The 25,559-nt window shown below is 44.1% G+C and overlaps 1 protein-coding gene across 2 annotated transcripts in view; it reads left to right on the top strand.

Moving 5' to 3' along the window:
* LOC137326252 (cytosolic phospholipase A2 zeta-like) overlaps window positions 1-25,559 on the top strand; it is a 101,777-nt gene that overhangs the window by 3,569 nt on the left and 72,649 nt on the right. For both annotated transcript variants that reach the window (XM_067991172.1, XM_067991171.1), the window contains exons 2-6: window positions 1,853-1,925; window positions 5,446-5,582; window positions 15,637-15,759; window positions 16,599-16,639; window positions 24,157-24,199. In XM_067991172.1, coding sequence (XP_067847273.1) covers window positions 1,853-1,925; window positions 5,446-5,582; window positions 15,637-15,759; window positions 16,599-16,639; window positions 24,157-24,199 — 417 coding nt within the window. The remainder of the gene's footprint in view (window positions 1-1,852; window positions 1,926-5,445; window positions 5,583-15,636; window positions 15,760-16,598; window positions 16,640-24,156; window positions 24,200-25,559) is intronic.

Below are 25,559 nucleotides of genomic sequence, written 5' to 3'. Positions count from 1 at the left end.
GAAGATGAAAATGATGCCCTTGGAGAAAGAGTGCTTTTCTTTCTGCAGATATGTGTTGCCACATTATTTAAGCACTTGCCCCCTTCCAGTCCCCGAGAAACACATGCCTCTTCCAGTACGGTTATGCACTGATCACTGGAAGGTACCCGACAGTTACCGTGAACTTGGGGCTGTGAGACATTGATGTCCATTTGTTTTTTTAAATATATATATTTTTATTTACAATTACTCGGAAATTTTACCAGTATCATTTTTTTTCGGCCAAGGAGATGATTCCTTGCTGGAGTACAGGTCCATGGACACTGACTAGGTTCTAGTTCCTTAGACCATGTGGTAATTCTTAGGGATAAGCCTGCAAAGCATGTGTTGGCTAACCATTCATGCACAGAAGGCATCATGGCCAAGCCTGATCCTGTCCTGGTCTGTTGTCTGTACATGTACTACCAGCAGGAGTTATTAGGTGGAGACCAGGACTGGAAACCAGAGCAGATTTCCCTTCCTTCCCTAGCTCAGGGACGCTGAAGCCTGTTTTGGTGTTCCCAACATCATCCTGGCTGATAGCAGCTAATTCAGCACACACTGGGAATTCAACTATAATGTATTCCACCCTCCCTCCGCCTCATCACTCCTGAGCTCAGAGGGCAGGGCAGCCAACTAAAATTCAGGACAAGAGTCCTACTAGCACCACAGAAATATAGAGTCAGCACCTCACCTGACAAGAATCCTGAGCTCCCAGCCTCACTAAAGCACCAAGAAAGGTCTACAGCCATGGTTTAATTCAGTGTTGTCCAATACATTAGCCATAAGCTACATGTGGGAATCCAGATGTGGTTAATTACATTTCTGATGATTAAATAACAAATGAGTATTAGACACACCAATGTTGGGACTGTGATCTTAATAATTGTATTCACACAGTGTGTGCATGTCTACTTTAACCTTTTTGTGCATTTGGTGGTAAAATGGTAAGAAGGAAAGCAGAGTGTGTGATTGTTCTTTGATCGCTGTGTGTGCATTACTTCCTTGGTTGCTGCTTATTGGTTATCTGCTAAAATGGTGTGTAACATGGGTGAAAATGCCAGACTCCACCATGGAAACCAGAGGAACAGTGTATGGAGAGGGGAGCAGTCATTGTCGGTGGCTCAACTAATCAGAATAATGACTCACGGCCAACAGGAGAAAGCACATCACGGCAAAAGGCAAACAGCATCCAACAGCAATGTGGATGGAGAGTGGGGGCGGGCCTGGAGCGTCTCTGTGAGAGTCAACGTTCTCAGCAATCACTCTGATGAAGTCAAAGTACTGCTCCCAATTCTTGGACAAAAAACTAGAAACAGCACTAAGATGTGCCGTGTCTGATAAATTCATGCCAGAATTCCAAACTTTGATGAGAGAGAAAGATTGCAAAGTTTTGCTCTGAATGGTGGTGGATGTTTGTTAAATAAATGTACACGTGAAGTGCACTTACCTGTATTGTGTGTAAGGCGTTTTCTACTAGAATTAGTGCATGTGGCTAAAACAGTGTCGCCGCAGCCATGACTGTGGCTAATCAGCGATTTCTATTGGACAACACTGGTTTAACTCCTTGAATTCCATATTGTTGGAAAATGGATCAAAAACTGCAGGCAAAATAGATCTAGATCCAATTGAATGATTTAGTCAGTAATTCAACCAAAAACACAAAATATACATAAATGAACAGGGAGTGGTTCTGTGCACTGAAAGTGAGTAAATCTATTGGAATTCAATGGTGCAGTATCTGGATCCACTAACTTCTGTACCACTGGTTCCATTAATTGATTCAACTTCAACACCATGACGTTGCGCAATAACACTTAGCTTTCCTTTTCAGAGAGAGCAGCAACCTTACTATGACTTATCTGTGAAAATTATACGAGCAAAAAATATCGTTGGAGGAGATTTCTGTAAGTGAATTTTCCTGTAGAAAGTATTTGTGACCTTGCTGATTCTTTCATAAGTTATGTGCTGTATTTTAAACAAACAAATTCTTTTAGTTACTTAATAGGAACACTCTTGACTCCATCACTGCTTGCTGACCCACCCATTGCTCCCCAGTTCCCACAGTGGCTGGTGCTATAAAGACATATATAAATTTGTTTAGTTAATTGTTCTGTTCATTCTCCTAGATGGATCTGTACTTAAGAGTCAATATCTAAACTAGCTGTAACTACTTTAGCTTGGCAGCTCACCTTGCTTCAAATACCTCATGCAATGCGGAACAAGAGCATTTTATTTTAAATTGGATTTATGAATAACCTGTAGCTGTTTAACGTGTCAATTGTAGTTAAGGATAAAGAGGGTGTTCTCATTGAGAATGTTTGAATTTCTGCACTCAACCCATCTCTTTGTCTGGAATCAGCCAATATTAGTCAGTCTTTATGAGGTCTTGGCAGGCTGGGAAGGCTTGCCACTATAATAATACTGTAAACCAGATTAGCCTGCTCTTGTCGCTTCCTTGATTGCACAAAGAATTCCTTTCTCACCTCCATTATTTAAAAAAAACAGCAAAGAAGGATGACCATCATGATACCCGATCCTTGCATACAGTGAATCCGCTAACAGAAAATACAAGTTTTGTTTGGAGGTATGCAGGTCAGGGATATGTTTATTTTCATTTCATGCTGCAACATGAATTGGATGTGCAGAGACATTGGAAAAACTGTTCCAGTTTTTCAATAAAAAAGTCCCTTTCATCCAAACCATGAGTACTGAGTTATCAAATGGTGGTAGTTTCCCATAGTGCCACATTCCCTTCCCTCTACTGTGCCCCAACAATGTACATCAGTTCCAATCTCAAAAGAGCGCTTCGTAATGCAGTGATGTCTCCTTTTCCCACACCAATTATCCTGTGGCCAAATTTCCCTGATAATGAAACAGCCCATGCCTGCCGACAGCAGGACCCGGACAACATCCAGGCTTGGGAGGTAATATAAGGGCCAGGCAATGATCACCTCGAGCAAGAAAAAGCCTAGCCATCTCCCCCTGAACTTCAACCACCAACGTCACCTTGGGGATCACCATTGACCAGAAGCTCAACTGTACTAGCCATATCAACACAGCGGCTGCAAGAGCAGGGCAGAGTCTGAGTGCTCTGCAACGTGTAGTCACCTCCTGACTGCTCAAAGCCTCTCCAAAAGGTTCAAGTCAGGAGTGTGATGGAATATTTACCAATTGCCTGGATTGGTGCAGCCGCAACAACACACGAGGCTCAACACCATCCATGACAGAGCAGTGCGCTTGATTGGTGCCTCTGCCACTGGACTCAATATCGACTACCTCCATCACTGGCACACTGTGGCTGCAGTATGTACAATTAACAGGATCTTCTTGCTTCAACAGCACCTCACTCCAGTGCAACCTCGACTACAGAGAAAGAAAACAGCAGCGTTGTTGGCACGCCGTCACCTCCAAGTCCCCCTCCAAGTCACATGCATATCTAAGTTGAACCAGACTGTTCTCAACCTTGACATCCGATTTGACCCTGAGCTGAGCTTCCAACCCTGTATCCTCTCCATCAACAAGACTGCCTACTTCCATCTCCATAACATCACTCGTCTCCGCTCCTGCCTCAGCTCATCTGCTGCTGAAACCCTCATCCATGCCTTTGTTACCTCAAGACTGGACTATTCCAACGTTCCCCTGCTGGCCTCCCACCTTACATCCTCAGTAAACTTGAGCTCATCCAAAACTCAGCTGCCCGTATCCTAACTCGTACCAAATCCCGTTCTCCCATCACCCCTGTGCTCACTGACCTACATTGGCTCCTGTTCCAGCAATGCCTCAATTTAAAAATTCTCATCCTTGTTTTCAAATCCCTCTATGGCCTCACCCCTCCCTATCTCTAATGTCCTCAGGTCCTACAACCCTCCAAGATCTCTGCACTCCTCCAATTCTGGCCTCTTGCACATCTCTGAATATTATCATTCCACCATTGGTGGCTGTGATTCAGCTGCCAAGACCCTAAGTTCTGGAATTCCCTCCCTAAACCTCTCCGGCTCTCTACTTCTCTCTCCTCCTTTAAGATGCTCTTTAAAACCTACCTCTTTTGGTAGCTTTTGGCCGCCTATCCTAATATCTCCATATGTGACTTGGTGTCAAATTCTGTTTAATAACACTCCTGTGAAGCACTTTGGGAAGTTTTACTACATTAAAGGCGCTATATAAATGCAAGTTATTGTTGTTGTTGCCTCATCCTTGCTGGGTCAATATCCTGGAATTCCCTACCTAGCACCATTACCACAGGACAGCAGCAGTTCATGGAGAAGGCCTACCACCACCTTCTCAGGGCAACTAGGGATAGGCAATAAATGCAGCCTTGCCAGCAATGGCCACACCTTGAGAACAAATAAAAATAAAGTTTCTGTTAGCTCACCAGGTATAGGCTTGAGACTGCTCGAGACCCAGGACTCCTGTAGAGAAGAATCATTCAGATTTTGGTACAGCATATTTTTGGGCATCACTGACAAACTAGCCATTGCTGCCCAGTATGTGAAGTATTTGCTCTTGCATTTTGTTTTTCTTTGAATCGTTTCCCTCATCAATCTGGCCCCCATTGTCTCTACAGATTGGGAGTTCTATACTATTGGTGGCTAAACTTAGCCATACCCAGGTGGATGGGCAAACCCCACAGTGCAGCTATCGGGGATTAAAAACAAGTGGAGAAAAGAAGGAACAAATCAAAAAGCTTTGGGGGGGGGTGGTGGTGGTTAGATAATACTAAGCTTGGGTTCATACAAGTATAGCATGGAGGGTGTAGGTAAGGTTAAAATGGGGGAATGCTGAGTGGGGTGCCCCCTGGGGATCGGTATTGGGATCACTGCTATTTCCAACATGCATCAGTGACTTGATTCAGAATCTCAATGTAAATTGGTCAGAATTGTAGATACCAAAATAAACATTGGCAAGAGGGATATTATTAGCGACACAGACACGAATGGCCGCCTTCTGTGCGAGATGATCCTATGAAATGCAATCGGTGATAAAGTGGTGTCATTGCCCCTCGTACTGCGTGATGGCGCACTTGCGTTCATGTATCTGGTGAAATGATAGGCAGGTTGTGTCGTCAGGGCAACAAGGCCTCCTTAAGTGCAAGGTTCCAATAAAAGTTTTTTCTTGAAACATCAGTGAAAATCGCAGCAAATTCACGTGATACATGAACGCAAGTGCGCCAACATGCAGAATGTGGGGCAATGACGTCATTTTATCACCGATTGCATTTCATAGAACCATATACCACAGAAGGAGGCCATTCGGCATATTGTGCCTGTGCCACTAATCATATTTGTGGTAGTTCTGATCTGGCCTCTTTTTGCATGCAGGAATAGCAGCAACCATGACTGCCTGCCTTGCGCTGCCATGCTGTAAGATTCCTGCGCATGGCATTGACACATCTTTTGATTGTTTCACTGTTGTAACTGTTCACAGTAACGGAAGGAGATTGTTATGTTTCTTTACGTCTCCCAACGGCATCTGTAGTCGATTACCAGACAAAAACCATTTCCAATACCAACAATCCCGAGTGGAATGAAACCTTCAATTACAGGATCCAGAGTACGGTGAAGGTAAGCCTGAGAAAAGGAAACACCCTGCTGTGACTTGGAACAGTTAGAGGCCATAACGTTGATTACAGTTTAAATGCTGTTGGCAACACCAGTCCTGCCAGTCGGGAAAGGTAACCCCAATTGTTTGGATGTGTGGAGTCCATATTGTGTCACATTGGGAGGGGTGTTCACTCAATAGCTGTAATTGTTTTGAGTTTGTTCAATCTGTAGGAATGTTTGTTTTGGGCGTAGGATGCATTGGTGAAGCTACAACACAGGACTACATGCATGCTAAACAGCGGAAACAACATGCCATAGACAGAGCTAAGCGATTCCACAACCAACGGATCAGATCAAAGCTCTACAGTCCTGCCACATCCAGTCGTGAATGGTGGTGGACAATTAAACAACTAACGGAAGGAGGAGGCTCTGTAAACGTCCCCATCCTCAATGATGGCGGAGTCCAGCACGTGAGTGCAAAAGACAAGGCTGAAGCGATTGCAACCATCTTCAGCCAGAAGTGCCGAATGGATGATCCGTTTGTCCTCCTCCCGATATCCCCACCATCACAGAAGCCAGTCTTCAGCCAATTCGATTCATTCCACGTGATATCAAGAAATGGCTGAGTGCACTGGATACAGCAAAGGCTATGGGCCCCGACAACATCCCAGCTGCAGTGCTGAAGACTTGTGCTCCAGAACTAGCTGCACCTCCAGCCAAGCTGTTCCAGTACAGCTACAACACTGGCATCTACCCGACAGTGTGAAAAATTGCCCAGGTATGTCCTTTCCACAAAAAGCAGGACAAATCCAATCCGGCCAATTACCGCCCCATCAGCTTACTCTCAATCATCAGCAAAGTGATGGAAGGTGTCGTCGACAGTGTTATCAAGCGGCACTTACTCACCAATAACCAGCTCACCGATGCTCAGTTTGGGTTCTGCCAGGACCACTCGGCTCCAGACCTCATTGAAGCCTTGGTCCAAACATGGACAAAAGAGCAGAATTCCACAGGTGAGGTGAGAGTACCTGCCCTTGACATCAAGGCAGCATTTGACCGAGTGTGGCACCAAGGAGCCCAAGTAAAATTGAAGTCAGTGGGAATCAGGGGGAAAACACTCCAGTGGCTGGAGTCATACCAAGCACAAAGGAAGATGGTAGTGGTTGTTGGAGGCCAATCATCTCAGCCCCAGGACATTGCTGCAGGAGTTCCTGAGGGCAGTGTCCTTGGCCCAACCATCTTCAGCTGCTTCATCAATGACCTTCCCTCCATCATAAGGTCAGAAATGGGGATGTTCACTGATGATTGCACAGTGTTTAGTTCCATTCGCAACCCCTCAAATAATGAAGCAGTCCGAGCCTGCATGCAGCAAGATCTGGACAACATCCAGGCTTGGGCTGATAAGTGGCAAGTAACATTCGCGCCAGACAAGTGCCAGGCAATGACCATCTCCAACAAGAGAGAGTCTAACCACCTCCCCTTGACATTCAGCAGTATTACCATCATTGAATCCCCCACCATCAACATCCTGGGGGTCACCATTGACCAGAAACTTAACTGGACCAGCCATATAAATACTGTGGCTACAAGAGCAGGTCAGAGGCTGGGTATTCTGCGGTGAGTGACTCACCTTCTGACTCCCCAAAGCCTTTCCACCATCTACAAGGCACAGGTCAGGAGTGTGATGGAATACTCTCCACTTGCCTGGATGAGTGCAGCTCCAATAACACTCAAGAAGTTCGACACCATCCAGGACAAAGCAGCCCGCTTGATTGGCACCCCATCCACCACCCTAAACATTCACTCCCTTCACCACCGGCGCACTGTGGCTGCAGTGTGCACCATCCACAGGATGCACTGCAGCAACTCGCCAAGGCTTCTTCGACAGCATCTCCCAAACCCGCGACCTCTACCATCTAGAAGGACAAGGGCAGCAGGCACCTGGGAACAACACCACCTCTACGTTCCCCTCCCAAGTCACACACCATCCCGACTTGGAAATATATCGCCGTTCCTTCATTGTCGCTGGGTCAAAATCCTGGAACTCCCTTCCTAACAGCACTGTGGGAGAACCTTCACACGGACTGCAGCGGTCCAAGAAGGCGGCTCACCACCACCTTCTCAAGGGCAATTAGGGATGGGCAATAAATGCTGGCCTTGCCAGCGATGCCCACATCCCATGAACGAATAAAAAAAATCTATCGATATAATTATTTTTTGGGTGTTCATTGTGTGGTTGTCATTGAATTGAGAGTGTTCGTTCTCTAGGTATAATTGTTTTGGGGGCATTCATTCTTTTTTATTAATTCATTCATGGGTTTGGGAGGTGCTGTTGAAGAAGCCTTGGCTAGTTGCTGCAGTGCATCTTGTAGATGGTACACACCGCAGCCTGGATGTTGTATAGGTCTTGCTGCATATGAGCACGGACTGCTTCATTATCTGAGGCGTTGCGAATGGAACTGAACACTGTGCAATCATCAGCAAACATCCCCACTTCTGACCTTATGATGGAGGGAAGGTCATTGATGAAGCAGCTGAAGATGGTTGGGCCTAGAACACTGCCCTGAGGAACTCCTGCAGCAATGCCCAGGGGCTGAGATGATTGGCCTCCAACAACCACGACTATCTTCCTTTGTGCTAGGTATGACTCCAGCCACTGGAGAGTTTTACCTCTGATTCCCATTGACTTCAATTTTATTAGGGCTCCTTGGTGCCACACTCGGTTAAATGCTGCCTTGATGTCAAGGGCAGTCACTCTCACCTCACCTCTAGAATTCAGCTTTTTTGTCCATGTTTGGACCAAGGCTGTGATGAAGTCTGGAGCCGAGCTGTCCTGGCGGAACCCAAACTGAGCATCGGTGAGCAGGTTATTGGTGAGTAAGTGCCGCTTGATAACACTGTTGACCTTCCATCACTTTGCTGATGATTGAGAGTAGACTGATGGGGCGGTAATTGGCCGGATTGGATTCGTCCTGATTTTTATGGACAGGACATACCTGAGCAATTTTCCACATTGTCGGGTACATGTCAGTGTTGTAGCTGTACTGGAGCAGCTTGGCTAGAGGCGCGGCTGGTTCTGGAGCACAAGTCTAAAGCATTGCAGCCGGGATGTTGTCGGGGCCCATAGCCTTTCTTGTATCCAGTGCACTCAGCCGTTTCTTGGTATGACACAGAGTGAATTGAATTGGCCGAAGACTGTCTTTTGTGATGGCGGGTATCTTGAGAGGAGGCCGAGATGGATCATCCACTCGGCAGTTCTGGCTGAAGATGGTTGCAAACATTTCAGTCTTGTCTTTTGCACTCACGTGCTGGGCTCTGCCATCATTGAGGATGGGGATGTTCACAGATTCTATAGATATTCATTGATTCAATAGATTATGTTTTGGGCTGTTCATTCTATTGTTATATCTGTTTTGGGGGTGTACATTCTATAGATATAAATTTGGTATTCTATTGATAGAACTGTTTTGGGGATGTTCATTCTTTAGATGTAATTGTTTTGGGCTGATCATTCTATAGGTATATCTGTATCAGGGGTATTTGTTCCATAGATATAATTATTTTAAGAACCTAAGAAATAGGAGCAGGCGCAGGCAATACGGCCCTCGAGTGTGCACCACCATTCAATAAGATCATGGCTGAACTTCTACCTCAACTCCACTTTCCCATCCAATCCCCATATCCCTTGATGACCCAAAAGTCCAACGAGTTGCTAGAGTTTTGCGTGTGTTCATTCTACAGGTATAATTGTTTTTGAATGTTTAATCTATGGTATAATTGTTTTTGGATGTTCATTCTATGGGTATAATTGTTTTGGGATGTTCATTCCATGGGTATAATTTGTTTGGGATGTACTCTATGGGTATAATTGTTTTGGGATGTTTGTTCTATGGGCATAATTGTTTTGGGATGTTGATTCTATGGGTATAATTGTTTTGGGATGTTTGTTCTATGGGCATAATTGTTTTGGGATGTTTGTTCTATGGGCATAATTGTTTTGGGATGTTCATTCTATGGGTATAATTGTTTTGGGATGTTCATTCTATGGGTACAATTGTTTGGGATGTTCATTCTATGAGTATAATTGTTTTGGGATGTTTGTTCTATGGGCATAATTGTTTTGGGATGTTGATTCTATGGATATAATTGTTTTGGGATGTTCATTCTATGGGTATAATTGTTTTGGGATGTTTGTTCTATGGGCATAATTGCTTTGGGATGTTTGTTCTATGGGTATAATTGTTTTGGGATGTTCGTTCTATGGGTATAATTGTTTTGGGATGTTTGTTCTATGGGCATAATTGCTTTGGGATGTTTGTTCTATGGGTATAATTGTTTTGGGATGTTCGTTCTATGGGCATAATTGTTTTGGGATGTTCATTCTATGGGTATAATTGTTTTGGGATGTTCATTCTATAGGCATAATTGTTTTGGGATGTTCATTCTATGGGTATAATTGTTTTGGGATGTTTGTTCTATGGGCATAATTGTTTTGGGATGTTTGTTCTATGGGCATAATTGTTTTGGGATGTTCATTCTATGGGTATAATTGTTTTGGGATGTTCATTCTATGGGTATAATTGTTTTGGGATGTTCATTCTATGGGTATAATTGTTTTGGGATGTTCATTCTATGGGTACAATTGTTTGGGACGTTCATTCTATGGGTATAATTGTTTTGGGATGTTCATTCTATGGGTATTATTGTTTTGGGATGTTCATTCTATGGGTACAATTGTTTTGGGATGTTGATTCTATGGGTATAATTGTTTTGGGATGTTCGTTCTATGGGTATACTTGTTTTGGGATGTTCATTGTTTTGATATAATTGTTTTGGGATGTTCAAAATATGGGTATAATTGTTTTGGGATGTTCATTCCGTGGGTATAATTTGTTTGGGACGTTCATTCTATGGGTATAATTGTTTTGGGATGTTCATTCTCTGGGTATAATTGTTTTGGGATGTTGATTCTATGGGTATAATTGTTTTGGGATGTTAATTCTATGGGTATAATTGTTTTGGGATGTCCGTTCTATGGGTATAATTGTTTTGGGTTGTTCGTTCTATGGGTATAATTGTTTTGGGATGTTCATTGTTTTGGTATGATTGTTTTGGGATGTTCATTGTTTTGGTATAATTGTTTTGGGATGTTCATTGTTTTGGTATAATTGTTTTGGGATGTTCATTCCATGGGTGTAATTGTTTTGGGATGTTCGTTCTATGGGCAGAATTATTTTGAGATGTAGGTTCTATAGGTATAATTGTTTTGGGATGTTTGTTCTATGGGCATTATTGTTTTGGGATGTTCATTCTATGGGTTCAATTGTTTTGGGATGTTGATTCTATGGGTATAATTGTTTTGGGATGTTGATTCTATGGGTATAATTGTTTTGGGATGTTCGTTCTATGGGTATATTTGTTTTGGGATGTTCATTGTTTTGATATAATTGTTTTGGGATGTTCATTCCATGTGTGTAATTGTTTTGGGATGTTCGTTCTATGGGTAGAATTATTTTGAGATGTAGGTTCTATAGGTATAATTGTTTTGGGATGTTCAAAATATGGGTATAATTGTTTTGGGATGTTCATTCCGTGGGTATAATTTGTTTGGGACGTTCATTCTATGGGTATAATTGTTTTGGGATGTTCATTCTCTGGGTATAATTGTTTTGGGATGTTCATTGTTTTGGTATGATTGTTTTGGAATGTTCATTGTTTTGGTATAATTGTTTTGGGATGTTCATTCCATGGGTGTAATTGTTTTGGGATGTTCGTTCTATGGGCAGAATTATTTTGAGATGTAGGTTCTATAGGTATACTTGTTTTGGGATGTTCATTGTTTTGGTATAATTGTTTTGGGATGTTCATTCCATGGGTGTAATTGTTTTGGGATGTTCGTTCTATGGGCAGAATTATTTTGAGATGTAGGTTCTATAGGTATAATTGTTTTGGGACGTTCATTCTATGGGTATAATTGTTTTGGGATGTTCATTCTATGGGCGTAATTGTTTTGGGATGTTCATTCTATGGGTATAATTGTTTTGAGATGTTCGTTCTATGGGTATAATTGTTTTGGGATGTTCATTCTATGGGTATAATTGTTTTGGGATGTTTGTTCTATGGGCATTATTGTTTTGGGATGTTCATTCTATGGGTATAATTGTTTTGGGATGTTCATTCTATGGGTATAATTGTTTTGGGATGTTCATTCTATGGGTATAATTGTTTTTGGATGTTTATTGTAGAGATATAATTGTTTTGAGGGTGTTCATTCTATGGGTGTAAACGTTTTGGAGGTGTGCATTAGATAGGTATAATTATTTTCAGATGTTCATTCTGGAGATATAATTATTTTGGGTTGTTTATTATACAGGTATAACTGTTTTGGGGTGTTCATTCTATATATACATATTGATTTGGGGTGTTCTTAAAATGTAATTGTTTTTGCGTGCTTATTATATAGTTACAATTGTTTTGGGCTGATCATTCTATAGGTATAATTGTTCTGCGGGTATTTGTTTTGTAGATATAACTGTTTTATGAACATATGAAATACGAGCAGGAGTAGGCCATGCGGCCTCTCGAGCCTGCTCTGCCATTCACTAAGATCGTGGCTGATCTCCGACTTCACCTCCACTTTCTCGCCCGATCTCCATATTCCTTGATTCCTCTAGAGTTTTGTATGTGTTCATTATATCGGTATAATTGTTTTTGGGGTGATTATTCTATAGATGTAATTGTTTTGGGGCTGCTCAGCCTAGAGATATAATTGTTTTGAGGGTGTTCATTCTATGGGTATAACTGTTCTGATATGTGCATTCTATAGATTTAATTGTTTTAAGATGTTTGTTCTCTAGGTAAAACGGTTTTGCGTGTGTTCATTCTATAGGTATGACTGTTTTGGGGATGTTCATTCCACAGTTATAACTGTGTTGGGTTGTTCATTCTATAGGTATTTTTTTTCTTGGTGTTCATTCCATCTGTATAACCATCTTGGGTTGTTCATTCTCTACGTATATGTTGTGGGAATGTTTATTCTATAGATATAATTGTTTTGGATGTGTTAACTCTACAGGTATAATTGTTTTTGGGGGTGTTCGTTGTATAGGTATAGTTGTTTTGGGGATTTCATTCTATGGGTATAATTGTTTTAGGGGTGTTCATTCTATGGGTATAATTGTTTTAGGGGTGTTCATTCGATAGGTATAACTGTTTTGGGGTGTTCATTCTATAGGTATAACTGTTTTGGGGTGTTCATTCTAGAGATAGAATTGATTTGGGGGTATTCATTCTATGGGTATATTTATTTTGGGGATGCTCATTCTGCAGGTATAACTGTTTTTGGAGTGATCATTATATAGCTATAATTGAGCAACCCAAAACATTCTCGAGATATCATTATTTTGGGGTGTTCATTTAGGTATACCTGTTTTCGGGTGGTCATTTTGTGGGTATACCTTTTTGGGGGCCATTTATTCTATAGATAAAATTGTCTTCATTCTATTGGTGCAATTATTTTTGTGGATGTAATTGTCACTGAAATTCCATAGGCTGCAATCCTGGCTGTTAGATTGGGATCAGGCCTGCCAATGCCCTCCCAACAACAACCCACACTGGAGTTTGTGGGGTCAGTTGGAGGGTATCGCATTTCAATGGGTCAAGCGGTGCAAGTGCCCCTTGGAATGCTTCTTTGGCATCTGCCTGCCTGCTCTCTGTATCTGGAAACTGGGATAGCTGCCCTCCCACCTGTGGTGGAGATTAGCCAGGACCTGACTCTGCCCTTCAAGCAAGGGTGCGAAAATATTTTTTTAAAAATCAATATGCTCTCTTTGGGGCTGTAGATCTAGACCCCACCTCTGGGGCCTACATGAGCCCTGCATTTGTCTCAGTGCACCAGCCACCATTGTTATGCTGGGTGCCCAACTGGGACTAGGACCAGGAACCCACAGCTTAAAGAGTCCCCATTCCGGCTCCAGCCCCTGGCCTGTCATTGACAGAAATATGTAGAAGTTACAGCACAGAAACAGGCCATTCAGCCCAACCAATCCATGTCGACGTTTACTCTCCATGTGAGCAAATAGTTCCAATCACATTTACACATCCCATTCCCTTAGCCCTCCAACCCCTTTATTTTCTTCCACCTATCCAATCTAATCTTGAATTTTGACTTAGTTTCTGCCTTAACCATTACTCATTTCATTACCCAGATCTAGATCTAGCAACACCTCCACTCTTGTAGGCCTTCTAATATACTGCTTGAAGGAGTCCTGCACACATTTTAGGAATTCCATTCCCTTTTCTCCATTTATTCCCTTTCTGTCCCAAAATTCCCCAAAACAACAGTTTTGTTCTTCCTACGCATTTCTCTAATCTGACTGCAGATTTCCTCTTCCATTTCTTTCCCACAATTTGGAGGTCTATAATACACCCCTACTAATGTAACTAGCCTTGTTTAAAAAATCTTTGAGCGCCAACAGTATCGACTCTGTCTGTACCCCTTCCTTGTCTACATCAACCCTCTCTACAGTCTGTATTCCCTCTTTTACCAATATTGCCACTCCACCTCCTTTCTTATCTTCTCTGTCCCTCCTAAATACATTATATCTCTATGTTTACTTTTCCATTCTGGTACAGGTTGCAGCCAGGTTTCTGTTAATGCTATTAAGTCTAGATCTTCCTGTAAAATAATTGCTTGCAGCTCCCCCAATTAATTTCCCACACAATTTGAACCCTTTTTCTTAAACACTATTCCTTTTCCCATGATTTTTTTGCCTAAGTTACCTTATACCTTTACTCCAGTCTATTCCCTGTTTATAACTAGCCCATTTAATTGACGTAACTGGTCTTCCCCATTTCCTTGGGGATTCCACCGGATTCCCAGCAAAATTATGCTGGCGACTGGTAGAATCCCCATGGAATTTTGTCCTTTGTTTTTCTGTGTGGAGTTGTTTTGGGAAGGGGTGTTTAATCTATAGGCATTCTTGTTTTTGGAAGGGGTGTTTAATCTATAGGCATACTTGTTTTAGATGGGGTGTTTAATCTGTAGGTGCACTTGTGTTTGGAGGGTGTGTTTATAGGTTTAATTGTTTTTGAAAAAACACTGACATCCATTAATCTTAATGATTTGAGATGTGTTGATTAGGAAGAGTTAATTGTTGATCTGGGAGCTGTGAGATGTGTTTTAGTTGTTTCTTTGTAGGTCTGATTTACTTAGTCTTTCACCTCCAGACAAACGTTGAACTGAGTTTGAGGCAAGAGCTTCCATGGGATAAGATTGACAGAAAGACTTTTTTTCTTCTTGAAGTTAGACCGACTGTCTTATGGACACACTTGAGAATCTAACAAAACTCAGGCACGTTTTAGAGTTGTGCCAATCAGCAATTAGATGAGGTAGACCCAGCCCTGCGAGCTTGATTTGCAATATGATTTGGGCTTTTTTTTTACAGGATTTATGTTGCTGGATTTCTGGAAAGGACCAGAGTAACAATTTTGTTCTGCTCTTTTCCAAATAGCACCCAAAAAACAAGTGCAAATGGGCACTAACCATTTTCTCCCATTCTGCTCCTGAAAATCACTACATCCAAATTTCCCCCATGGCTTTTCTGGTGTCTGCATCTGATTACACCCTGAAGAAGGCGCAGCAATGGAAATTCAATGGAAATCAGTGTCGGCTCTGCACACAGATTTCCTCTGATAGCACAAGATGCAGATCAGGGACAGACTGCCCCCCATAAAAATCTGACACTACTGTTCTCTGAGCTGCTATCTTAAAAGGGACAAGCTGGTATTAACAGGATAGTTCTTTACTTTTAACTTTTTGAATCAAAATGGTTTTGCTGCTTCTATACTTGTTGCAGAATGCTGTTCATCTTTTACACTTAGCAATGGAGTCCGTGTACTGTGCCACCCTCCATTTTGCAATACGGCCTATTTGGAGGCAGACAAGGGGAAACAGCTACCAGTTCCCATTACAACTGATCAAGTCATTTGCCTGGTGCTCTCCTAGTATTTTGCGGTAGTCCATTGTGAGACGCTTTTTTGTCCTGTTAGTAAAATTTTTTTTTGTTCTATTTAGAATGTACTAGAGCTCTCCCTCTATGATGCCAATGTTAAAGGGAAAAAACTTCTGTCGTCGGTAGCCTTCGATATCGGAAAAATTCAACTTGGGCACAGTTTGAACACTACCATAGACCTGAAGGTTAGGCATTCGTTTGCTGCGATAATACAACTGGACATGGGTTCCTTTTCTGTACACATTAAGGAAAAATAGTGAGTGCCATGGATGGTCAGGAGATGCATAACACAGTCCCAATGGAGATAGTGTTTATAGAAGGGGAACCCAGCCAAATAGTTCACAAGCGTGGAATGAAATATGTTTGCCTACGTAACAATAGTAACTACAATTCAAAAGTAATGAATTGGCTGTGAAACGCCCTGAGGACATGCAAGGTCTGTATAAATGCACATTCTTTCTCATGTGAAAGGTGTTTAGATAATATTGTGCTGGAACTTACCAAGGTATTTTTGGGCAGTTGTCCGCCTTGTCCTGAAGCTGCTGACTGTTGGTGGGATACAGTTTCTCAAGCACTGATTGTTTTCTCTCTCTCCAATATCTTGCACAAGCTGCCATTCTTCATGTGTGAGCCTAGACATTGAGCAGGCTGTTCAACCATGGGGGATGCATTACGGCCAGGGATGATTCACTAGTTCTCTGACATCCATACATGCATACTTTCCAGCAGGGGTCATTGGAGAGCGATGATGGGGAATCCCAACTTACTTCTCTCCTATTAGCCCAGGGTTGCTGAGGCCAATCTTGGTCCCATCAGACTGGGCTGATTTTAAACCAGGTTCCAGAGATAGAAGGGCAATATCTACCACTGCACCATCCAGTCTCCCAAGCAATTATATTTTTAAAGCAATATAAACTAAAACACAATCTGATAGTTAGATTTACTTTCTTTTAAGCTGTGAATGCAGGATTGAAGGCCAAAAATAATAAATGGGCAAAGGAGTCTCATTACCTGTTTCTTGCAGGATAAGGAGCAGCTGGAAGTGGAGTTTCATTTGGAAAAATGGTGAGTATTGAAATTACTGTTCAGGGGGCTTGAGGATAGGACAAATGCTGTTCAGTTTTATAGGCCGTTATTTAAATTGTGTTTGTTTTCAAAGCCATTTGCCATGGATGCCAATGTCCATCCATGTGACATTTAAGAAACGACTGAGTACTTTGAACAGTGTAGGTTATGGACTCTGACAACATCCCGGATGAAGTGCCGAAGACCTGTGCACCAGAACTAGCCGGCCCCCTAGCCAAGCTATTCCAGTGCAGCTATGATCCAGGCAACTACCTGACATAGAGGTGAACGGTTGTTTTTCAGACTGGAGGGAAGTATTCAGTGGTGTTCCCCAGGGGTCAGTATTAGGACCACTGCTCTTTTTGATATATATTAATGACTTGGACTTGGGTATAGAGGGTATAACTTCAAAGTTTGGAGATGATATAAAACTTCGAAATGTGGTAAACAATGTAGAGGATAGCAACAGACTTCAGGAGGATATAGACAGACTGGCGAAATGGGCAGACACATGGCAGATGAAATTTAATGCAGAGAAGTGTGAAGTGATGCATTTTGGTAGGAAGAATGAGGAGAGGCAATATAAACTAAATGGTATAATTTTAAAGGGGGTGCAGGCACAAAGAGACCTGGAGGTTCACATACACAAATCTTTGAAGGTGGCAGGACAAGTTGAGAAGGCTGTTTAAAAAAAGCATATGGGAACCTGGGCTCTATTAACAGAGGCATAGGCTCCAATATTAGGGAGGCGGGTTGGCAGCGGGGGGTCGACTGGGCGCGTGGGTAATGCGCCCAGTGAAATCGGGGTGCTCCGCACGCGATTGCAGCCTAATTGAAGGTGCTTATGCGTGCTTCCGGGTTTCCCGTAGCAGACCTGCGCAGCGGGCGCACTGCGCACCCACATCACAGGCTGTCAGCAGGAAGAGCCCTATTTAAAGGGGCAGTCCTCCTGCAGCAAAGAACCAAATTGGCAACATGGAGCAGCCAAGAGGCAAGGCTGCTCCAAGGTTCTCAGGCTCCTCACTCCAGGGGCTGCTCGATGGGGTCAGGAGGAGGGGGGAAACGTTTTTCCCAGCGGACGGGAGGAAGTGGCCTGCGTCTGCCACCAAGAAGGCCTGGCTTGAGGTGGCAGAGGAGGTCACCAGCAGCAGCAACATCTCCCGAACCTGGGTCCAGTGCAGGAAGCGTGTTAATGACCTAACCAGGTCAGCCAAAGTGAGTACACTTACACATTCTCCCACACTCCGTCTTCCACATCACCTCCACCACCACACAACTCCTTCTGCACTGCCACCACAACGCTCTCGCATCACTCCTCACCTTGCCTGCACTTACTCACTGCCCCAGTTCCCATTCGAACACTACCACGCAACGCAATCCTCATGCAATCTCATGGCTATGTTTCACACGCACCCTGCCATTCATCTCCCTCACAGTCACCCCACCCACACCAATGCATGCAGCGGGTCACTATGCAACCATCACTCAATCACGCCTCTCTGTGTTTTGCCTTGATAGAAGAAGAGATGCCAGAATGCCCGGGAGAGGGCAAGGACCGGAGGGGGCCCGCCACATCAGGTGGTCCTCACCGACGCAGAGCAGCAGGCACTGGAATTAAGCCGTATGCTGGAGTGCCGGTACGTGGCGGACGCCGAGACTTGGAGCGCACAAGCGGCTAATGACAGAAATCTAACACTCAGCACTCATGATAGCGAATGATCTTAACATCACTTGGCATCTGCAGCACCTCAACATCTGGTCACATGCATAATATTGCTTTCTGTTCTCTTGCAGGGCCATCTGCGAGCGCCGTGACTGTGGAGGGCAATTCCTCAGAGGACCTGTCGGTCCCCGTATTCAGTTAGTTGGGCTTGCACATGGTGAGTCACCACGCACATGTGAGCACGAGCAGACCCTGATGGCAGGGGCAGCCGTGGAGAGTCCGCATCGGTGGGAGCACTCTTCTCCAGGCTGTGCTCAGCTGGACCCAGAAGCTGAACCCTGGGGGCCAGCCATGAAAAGGAGAGTCATCGAGGGGCAGCAGCACATTGCCGAGGTACTGGAACAGTTGCCACGCGCACTCTCCACAATCGCGCAGAGGATGGAGGAGTCCAACTCCTGCATGAGTGGAATACTGTCGCAGGGACATAAAGGCATCTCTGAGATAGTGTTGCGGGTAAGTGCGGGAATGTCTGCGACGGAGGGGAGGCTAGCCTCCATTGAGCTTCAAGCACGGCTCAACAATGAGTCCATTCAGGCCCTGACAACAGCCGTGTGGATTCAGGGTGAGCAACATTCTGCTGCCTTCAACAGGCTGACAGATACATTACAACTGGCCTTCCAAAGCTTCACACAAGCCCTCCAAACTGTCAGGGTGGAAGGAGTGATGTGGGCCTGGCCCAGGAGAGGGATGATGGCGAAAGGGGACGCCATTCAAAGCGCTTCCATGTCTCACCCGTTGCCCCCCTCTCAACCAGTACCCACAATGCTGCCTCCGCTCCAGGTGGCCGAGTCTGCCCCTGCACAGGTGCAGGTGGAGCAGTCTTTGGAGGGACCCTCACTGGCATCGAAACCCAGAGGGCGTCCGCGCAAAGCATCTCATCAGTCAGGGCATGGACAAGAGCAACCTGCCACTACTTCTGCTGAAGCCACAGGAGTAGCACCACGTAGGGGTTCCCGTAAACGTAAGGCTAAGGTTTTGTGAGCACAAAGGGGATGCACAAGGGTGTATGACGGAATGTCATGTTTTTCATTTAGATTTGTTTCTTTTGCCACTCACATTAAATGTTGTTATCACCACTACTGCCACGTCTTTGCAAATCTTATCTGGCTTATGCAATAATTCCCTTTCCTGAGGATCACCATGAAGACAATGCCACCCATTTGGTCACCGCAGCGTGTGTGTAGGCAAATTTGCAGGGCTCTTTTGTGCAGACGACTGAGATGCTGGCGATGTCCCCAGTGGCACCCTGGAAGGATCCGGAGGAGAAGAAGTTGAGGGCAGTGGTGACTTTGACAGCGACAGGAAAGAAGATGGTGATTGGGCCAGCCGGGAGCAGCTCGGCATCAAGGGGGATGCAGATGTTCACGACTACATGTCTAGTGACTCTGAGCCTCTGTGTGCAGTGCTCCTCAGAGAGGTCCAGGAAGCTGAACCTCAGTCTATAGACCCTGTGGCGAGGGTAGTGCCTTCTGCGACGCATCTTTCTCTGCGGTTGCCCTCCCTCCTGCTGTGCAGGTGGATGTGTCACAGTACTGTGTTGTGGAACTCCACGTGTCTGAGGTAGACGGCGAGGCTGGTGATGCTGTTCGTCCTCCGATGAGGTCATGACTGCAGCTATGGCGGCCTCCATCCGGAAGATATACGTTTGAGGGGGTCCGCAAGATAGGTAAGTGTGTCTGCACATCGGGGTTGAGGTTCCAAGTTGGTGAATTTTAGTGTTAGGAGGAGCGTGGTGCAGGCCAAACCTTGTCCAGAGTGGCCTCCTGCGATGAGCAAGGGTCTCCCCCCACACCTGTCAAATGGACCTTTGCAACTCCCACAGGCTGGTAGCTGCAACACGTCTGTTTCAACTGGGAGTGTTTCCCCCAGTACGGGAAACACGCTCAGTTTAGATGAAAATCCCACCCCTCCAAAATATCCTACCAACCAGGTCTGCAAACGACCTGAACTATCTAAATAATTGTTTTAAGTGGGATCCCGCCGGCTTTAATTGCCAGTGATTGGTAAACCCGGAAGTGGGCGGGTTGGAGCCGGGCTCCGGACCCACTCCGGGAATACCCAAATTTTAGCAGCCCCCCCCTGCTACGAACGCACCCGCTTGGCCATCCGAAAATTGACCCCATAGAATACAAAAGCAAGGAAGTTATGTTAGAACATAAGAAATAGGAGCAGGAGTAGGCCACACGGCCCCTCGAGCCTGCTCCGCCATTCAATAAGATCATGGCAGCTCTTCGACCTCAACTCCACTTTCCCACCCGATCCCCATATTCTTAATTCCCCTTGAGTCCAAAAGTCTATCCATCTCAGCCGTGAATATATTCAGTGACTCAGCATCCACAGCCCTCTGGAGTAGAGAATTCCAAAGACTCACAACCCTCTGCGTGAAGAAATTCCTCCTCACCTCAGCCTTGAATGGCCGACCTTGTATCCTGCGATTATGTCTCCTAGTTCTGGACTCTCCAGCCAGGGGAAACATTCAGCATCTACCTTGTCAAGCCCCCTCAGAATCAAATATGTTTCAATGAGATCACCTCTCATTCTTCTAAACTCCAGAGAGTATAGGCGCATTCTACTCAATCTCTCCTCATAGGACAAGCCTCTCATCCCAGGAATTAATCTAGTGAACCTTTGTTGCACTCCCTCTAAGGCAAGTATATCCTTCCTTAGATAAGGAGACCAAAACTGTATGCAGTACTCCAGGTGAGGTCTCACCAATGCTCTGTACAACTGCAGTAAGACTTCCTTACTCTTGTACTCCAACCCCCTTCCAATAAAGGCCAACATGCTATTTGCCTTCCTAATTGCTTGCTGTACCTGCATACTAACTTTTTGTGTTTCTTGTGCGAGGACACCCAAGTTGCTCTGAACACCAACATTTAATAGTTTCTCACCATTTAAAAAATATCCTGTTTTTCTATTCTTCCTTCTTGCCCATTCACTTAACCTGTCTATATCCCTTGCTAAACCTTTATAAAATACTGGTTAGGTCTCAGCTGGAGAATTGGGGAGAGTTCTGGGCACCACACTTTAGGAAGGATGTGAAGGCCTTAGAGAGGATGCAGAGGAGATTTACTAGAATGATTGCAGGGATGAGGGACTTCAGTTACATGGATAGACTGGAGAAGCTGGGGTTGTTCTTCTTAGAACAGAGAAGGTTAAGGGGAGATTTGATGGAGGTGATGACAATCATGAACAGATGTGATGGAATACTCACTACTCACCTGGATGGGTGCAGCCTCAAAAACACTCAAGAAGCTCTACACCAGGACAGTGCAGTGTATCTACCCCCTCCGCCACCGGCGCACTGTGGCAACATCAAGCTTACTTACTCCCAGCACTGCAACTTTTACCACCGCGAAGGACAAGAGCAGCCCTGTCATTGGAACACCCTCACCTGCAAGTTCACCATTCTGACTTGGATATATATGTTATCATTCCTTCATCATTACTGGGTCAAAATCCTTGAGTTCTCCACCTAACACCATTGTGGAAGCATCGTCATGACAAAGACTGCCCTGGTTCAAGGGGAAAGCCCAATGTCACCTTCTCAAGGCAACTATGGATGGGTAATAAATGCAGTCCTGCCAGTGTCACCCACATCTTGAGAACTATTTTTTAAAAATTCGAAACCAGCTTTTAATTGAGAGTTTAAAAATAAACAGAAATGATGAATTAGATGTACATAGGAACGTATATTAATGGAAAAGATCATTCCAAGCTATCAGAGCTTTCCCAGAATCTGGAAAATATCATGAACAACTCTATCCCTTCATCTCGTCCCTCCCCAAAGCTTGTTTTTTGATTTACTGACAGTGTGCCCTGCCATGTCCTCGGGCAGTCCATTCCACACATTCAACACCCTCTGTGTCAAGTGAACCTAAATTGTCTCTCCACCTTTCTATTTCCAAACTTGCCACTGTACTCTCTTGTTGCAGAGTTTGTGACGATATCAAACACATTATTGAGCTTTGGTTTGTCCATGTCCCTTAGAACCGTGGCTATTTCAATAAGATCTCCCTGAACCTTCCCTTCTCTTGCATAAACATTCCCAATTTCTGTAGTCTTTGCTCAGGTAGCCTCCCCTGTAGCTCAGGTGCCTAATCCCAGTTATCAGTTTAGTCACCCTTTGTTGTACTCTCTCCAAAGCCAAGATGTTCCTGCTGTACTGGAGTGACCAGAATTGTACACAGTACTCTGGGTGAGGATGGACACTGCTGTGTACAAACTCCGCATCACTTCCTGGTTACTTTATATTTTCTATAATGTATTCCTGAAAATATTCCGTTTTTCCTTCTAACAATAGGTTCTAATCCGACCCCCTTAGTTATCTCCTCATTCTCTCAAAACCCACATCACTTCCATCCTAAACCTGACTTCAAACTCCAGCATGTTGTGGTCATTCTTTTAGTGTAACTTCCTTTGTGATCCCTTAGTTGTCATCTAGTATGTCTGGTATTGCACTGTTTCCCCTCTACACCTAGTTCCTTAACCATTTGAAACATGCAACAATCCCGTATCATGCCCAGAAGCAGATGATCACTCCTTTTACTCCAATTAGAATCCTTTCAGTTTATTCCTGGTAAGTTGAAGATGCACACCACAGTTGTGTTGATCCCTCTCCCACTTCCCTTGTTTGAGTGTCCAGTTCCGGGTCTAATTCCTCTTCCTGACCCGGTAACTGTTACAGAACCCTCATCATAGTTCATTTTTCTTCTCTTAATGTTGATTTATTTGTTCAAATTTGTGTAACTGGCTCTGTGAATGGAAGATTCTTTATACCCAATTCTCTCTCCCTCCTCTTCTAAGGGTGCTCATGTTTGTTAGGGTGCTGTTTTATGGGCATTGGCAGTCATCCAGTACCCCAAACAAGTGGGCATTCTTTAAAGAAGAGCCTGTGTTAGGGTTAGTGACTGTTTGACCCTGAGGACATCACAGCCAGTCTTAATCCTGTCTTCACCTTATATACGCTTTCCAGCAGTAGTTACTGGTTAGTGATCGTTAACAGGAGCTCTGGCTGATCTTCTCCTCTTTAGCCCACGGGTACTGAGACCAATTGATGCCTGGGCTGAGATCAGACCAGCTCTGCTCAGCTTGAATGTGGGAAGTTGCATTTACATCCCAACTTTATTAAAAGCTTTGGTGATTGTTAGATTTGATATGGTCATTCCATTCTGCAAGTGAATGTTTGAAATAACGTGATGAGAGATTAGGTGACATTATTTGAGAAAGAAGAATTGGATACTAAATGGTGGCCCTGCTGTGTTTGAGGGAACGATGATATGACTAGGCTCATTAGAAGCAAACTAACAGGCTATGCACGTTATGAGATATTTGCTGCTTTCAAAAGAGCTGCTGAGTTAAGAATAATTTGTAAAGATTTTCTGAGTGACTCAGGAGTGTAATCTTCACCTTGTGTTAAGTCGGCTTTTTAAGATATTTTCTGCACTTGCCCAATTTGGCCTCCACATCATGCATAACTCACAGACAAGTGGGCAGTAGATGTCCTGCTATAGGATCTCTAAAACAGACTAGAGGGAGGAGCGTGTTAGAAGTTCAGTGACTTTTCTATCTTCTTATTGTTTCACTTCACCTCTTGGCCAGGGTTGAAAGGAGTTGACTTCACATCACTTTCTAATAATGTTATAGCGAGGGAGCTCTGGCTTTGGGGATGGTGGGTGAATATTGCAGTTCTGAAAATCCCACAGTCAGGAATCTTCCATTATGTGGTCCTTAACCCACCCACATTCATTCTCCACCATAATATCAACTCGTTTCTTTTTCTTCTCTTTTGCAGCAACGATCCTCCCAATGAGATCCTCACTAATGGCGTTCTAGTGGTGAGTGGTGGAGCTTTTTCTGCAGGTTACTGGACTTAGCTCAGATCAGCACATATCTGTTCACTGGTTGGAAACGGTGGGGATTCTCAATAAAGTAATGGGAGTTAGAGAGTGTACTAAATGCCTGAGATTAGTTCATTCCCTTCTCTTCCCCCCCCCACCCCCTCACTCCAGTTTTCTCCCGATGTGTATATACACTTGCACATCCCAACAGCGGTCACTGAATAATAATGTGGACCAGGAACCCTTTGTAGCACTCCAATTTATGTTCAGACTGAAACCTGGTGCCTTTGTTTTGTATAAAAGGCAACAACATTTAAGGGCCGTTCCAGTTCTTCTGATGCTTGTGCTGAACATTATGTAGCTGGTTCATAGTTGGTTTATTTTGGTGAAAAAATGGCTATTTTGTGAAGAAATAGCATCTGCACCAAACGTGGTATGAAGCTGCACTCGGGGGCTGGCCCATCATTGTATATATGAATGGGGAACCAGCAAGACAGGGAGTACAATCACCACCACAAAGCTAATTCTGCATCAGTAAAAGGTTAAAGTGCTTCAGTGACCAGGTCATTTTAACTTTGTGTGGATATTTATTTAATCCACCTGCCTCACTTCATTGGCCTTACTAATTAATCCAAGATGATTAGACTAATTGGCGGAAGGGTCAAGAACCAGAGGACATAGATTTAAGGTAATTGGCAAAAGAACCAAAGGTGACATGAGGAAAAACTTTTTTATGCAGCAAGTGGTTAGGATCTGGAATGCACTGCCCGAGGGAGTGGTGGAGGCAGATTCAATCATGGCCTTCAAAAGGGAACTGGATAAGTACTTGAAAGGAAAAGATTTGCAGGGCGGGGGAGTGGGACTAGCTGGATTGCTCTTGCATAGAGCTGGCGCGGACTCGATGGGCCGAATGGCTGCCTTCTGTGCTGTAACCTTTCTATGATTCTATAATGAATGCAGTACATGATGTGCAAACAAATATATTAAGAAGAAATGAACAGAGTAACTGTTTTTCAAATACAATTATTTGCAAATGTGACCTAACCAAACAATTACCAGGCCCAAATTTGTTCATGAGTTTAGTACTGATAAAGCCATTCCTGTTACATTGAAAGAGTGACTATTGCTATTACTTTCTTCAAACGATCATCTACAAAAACCACTACTCAACTTTAATTCCCTTTAATCTATGCCCTGACTCTTGCTTAGTTAGCCCTAATTACTAAAATGACCAGAGATCCCAATCATGCTCTGCCAGTCCCCAGTCTGCCTGTTGTCACTTATCCGTTCACTTCCTGTACAAAGCCGCAGCATCTCAGCTTTGGCTTTCCATGTAGTCTTTTCACCATTCTATCAT

The sequence above is a fragment of the Heptranchias perlo genome, chromosome 10, assembly GCF_035084215.1.
Source record: "Heptranchias perlo isolate sHepPer1 chromosome 10, sHepPer1.hap1, whole genome shotgun sequence".
Taxonomy (NCBI): Eukaryota; Metazoa; Chordata; class Chondrichthyes; order Hexanchiformes; family Hexanchidae; genus Heptranchias; species Heptranchias perlo.
The sequence above is the reverse complement of the archived record's forward strand: the minus strand, read 5'-3'. Positions and strand labels throughout refer to the sequence as shown.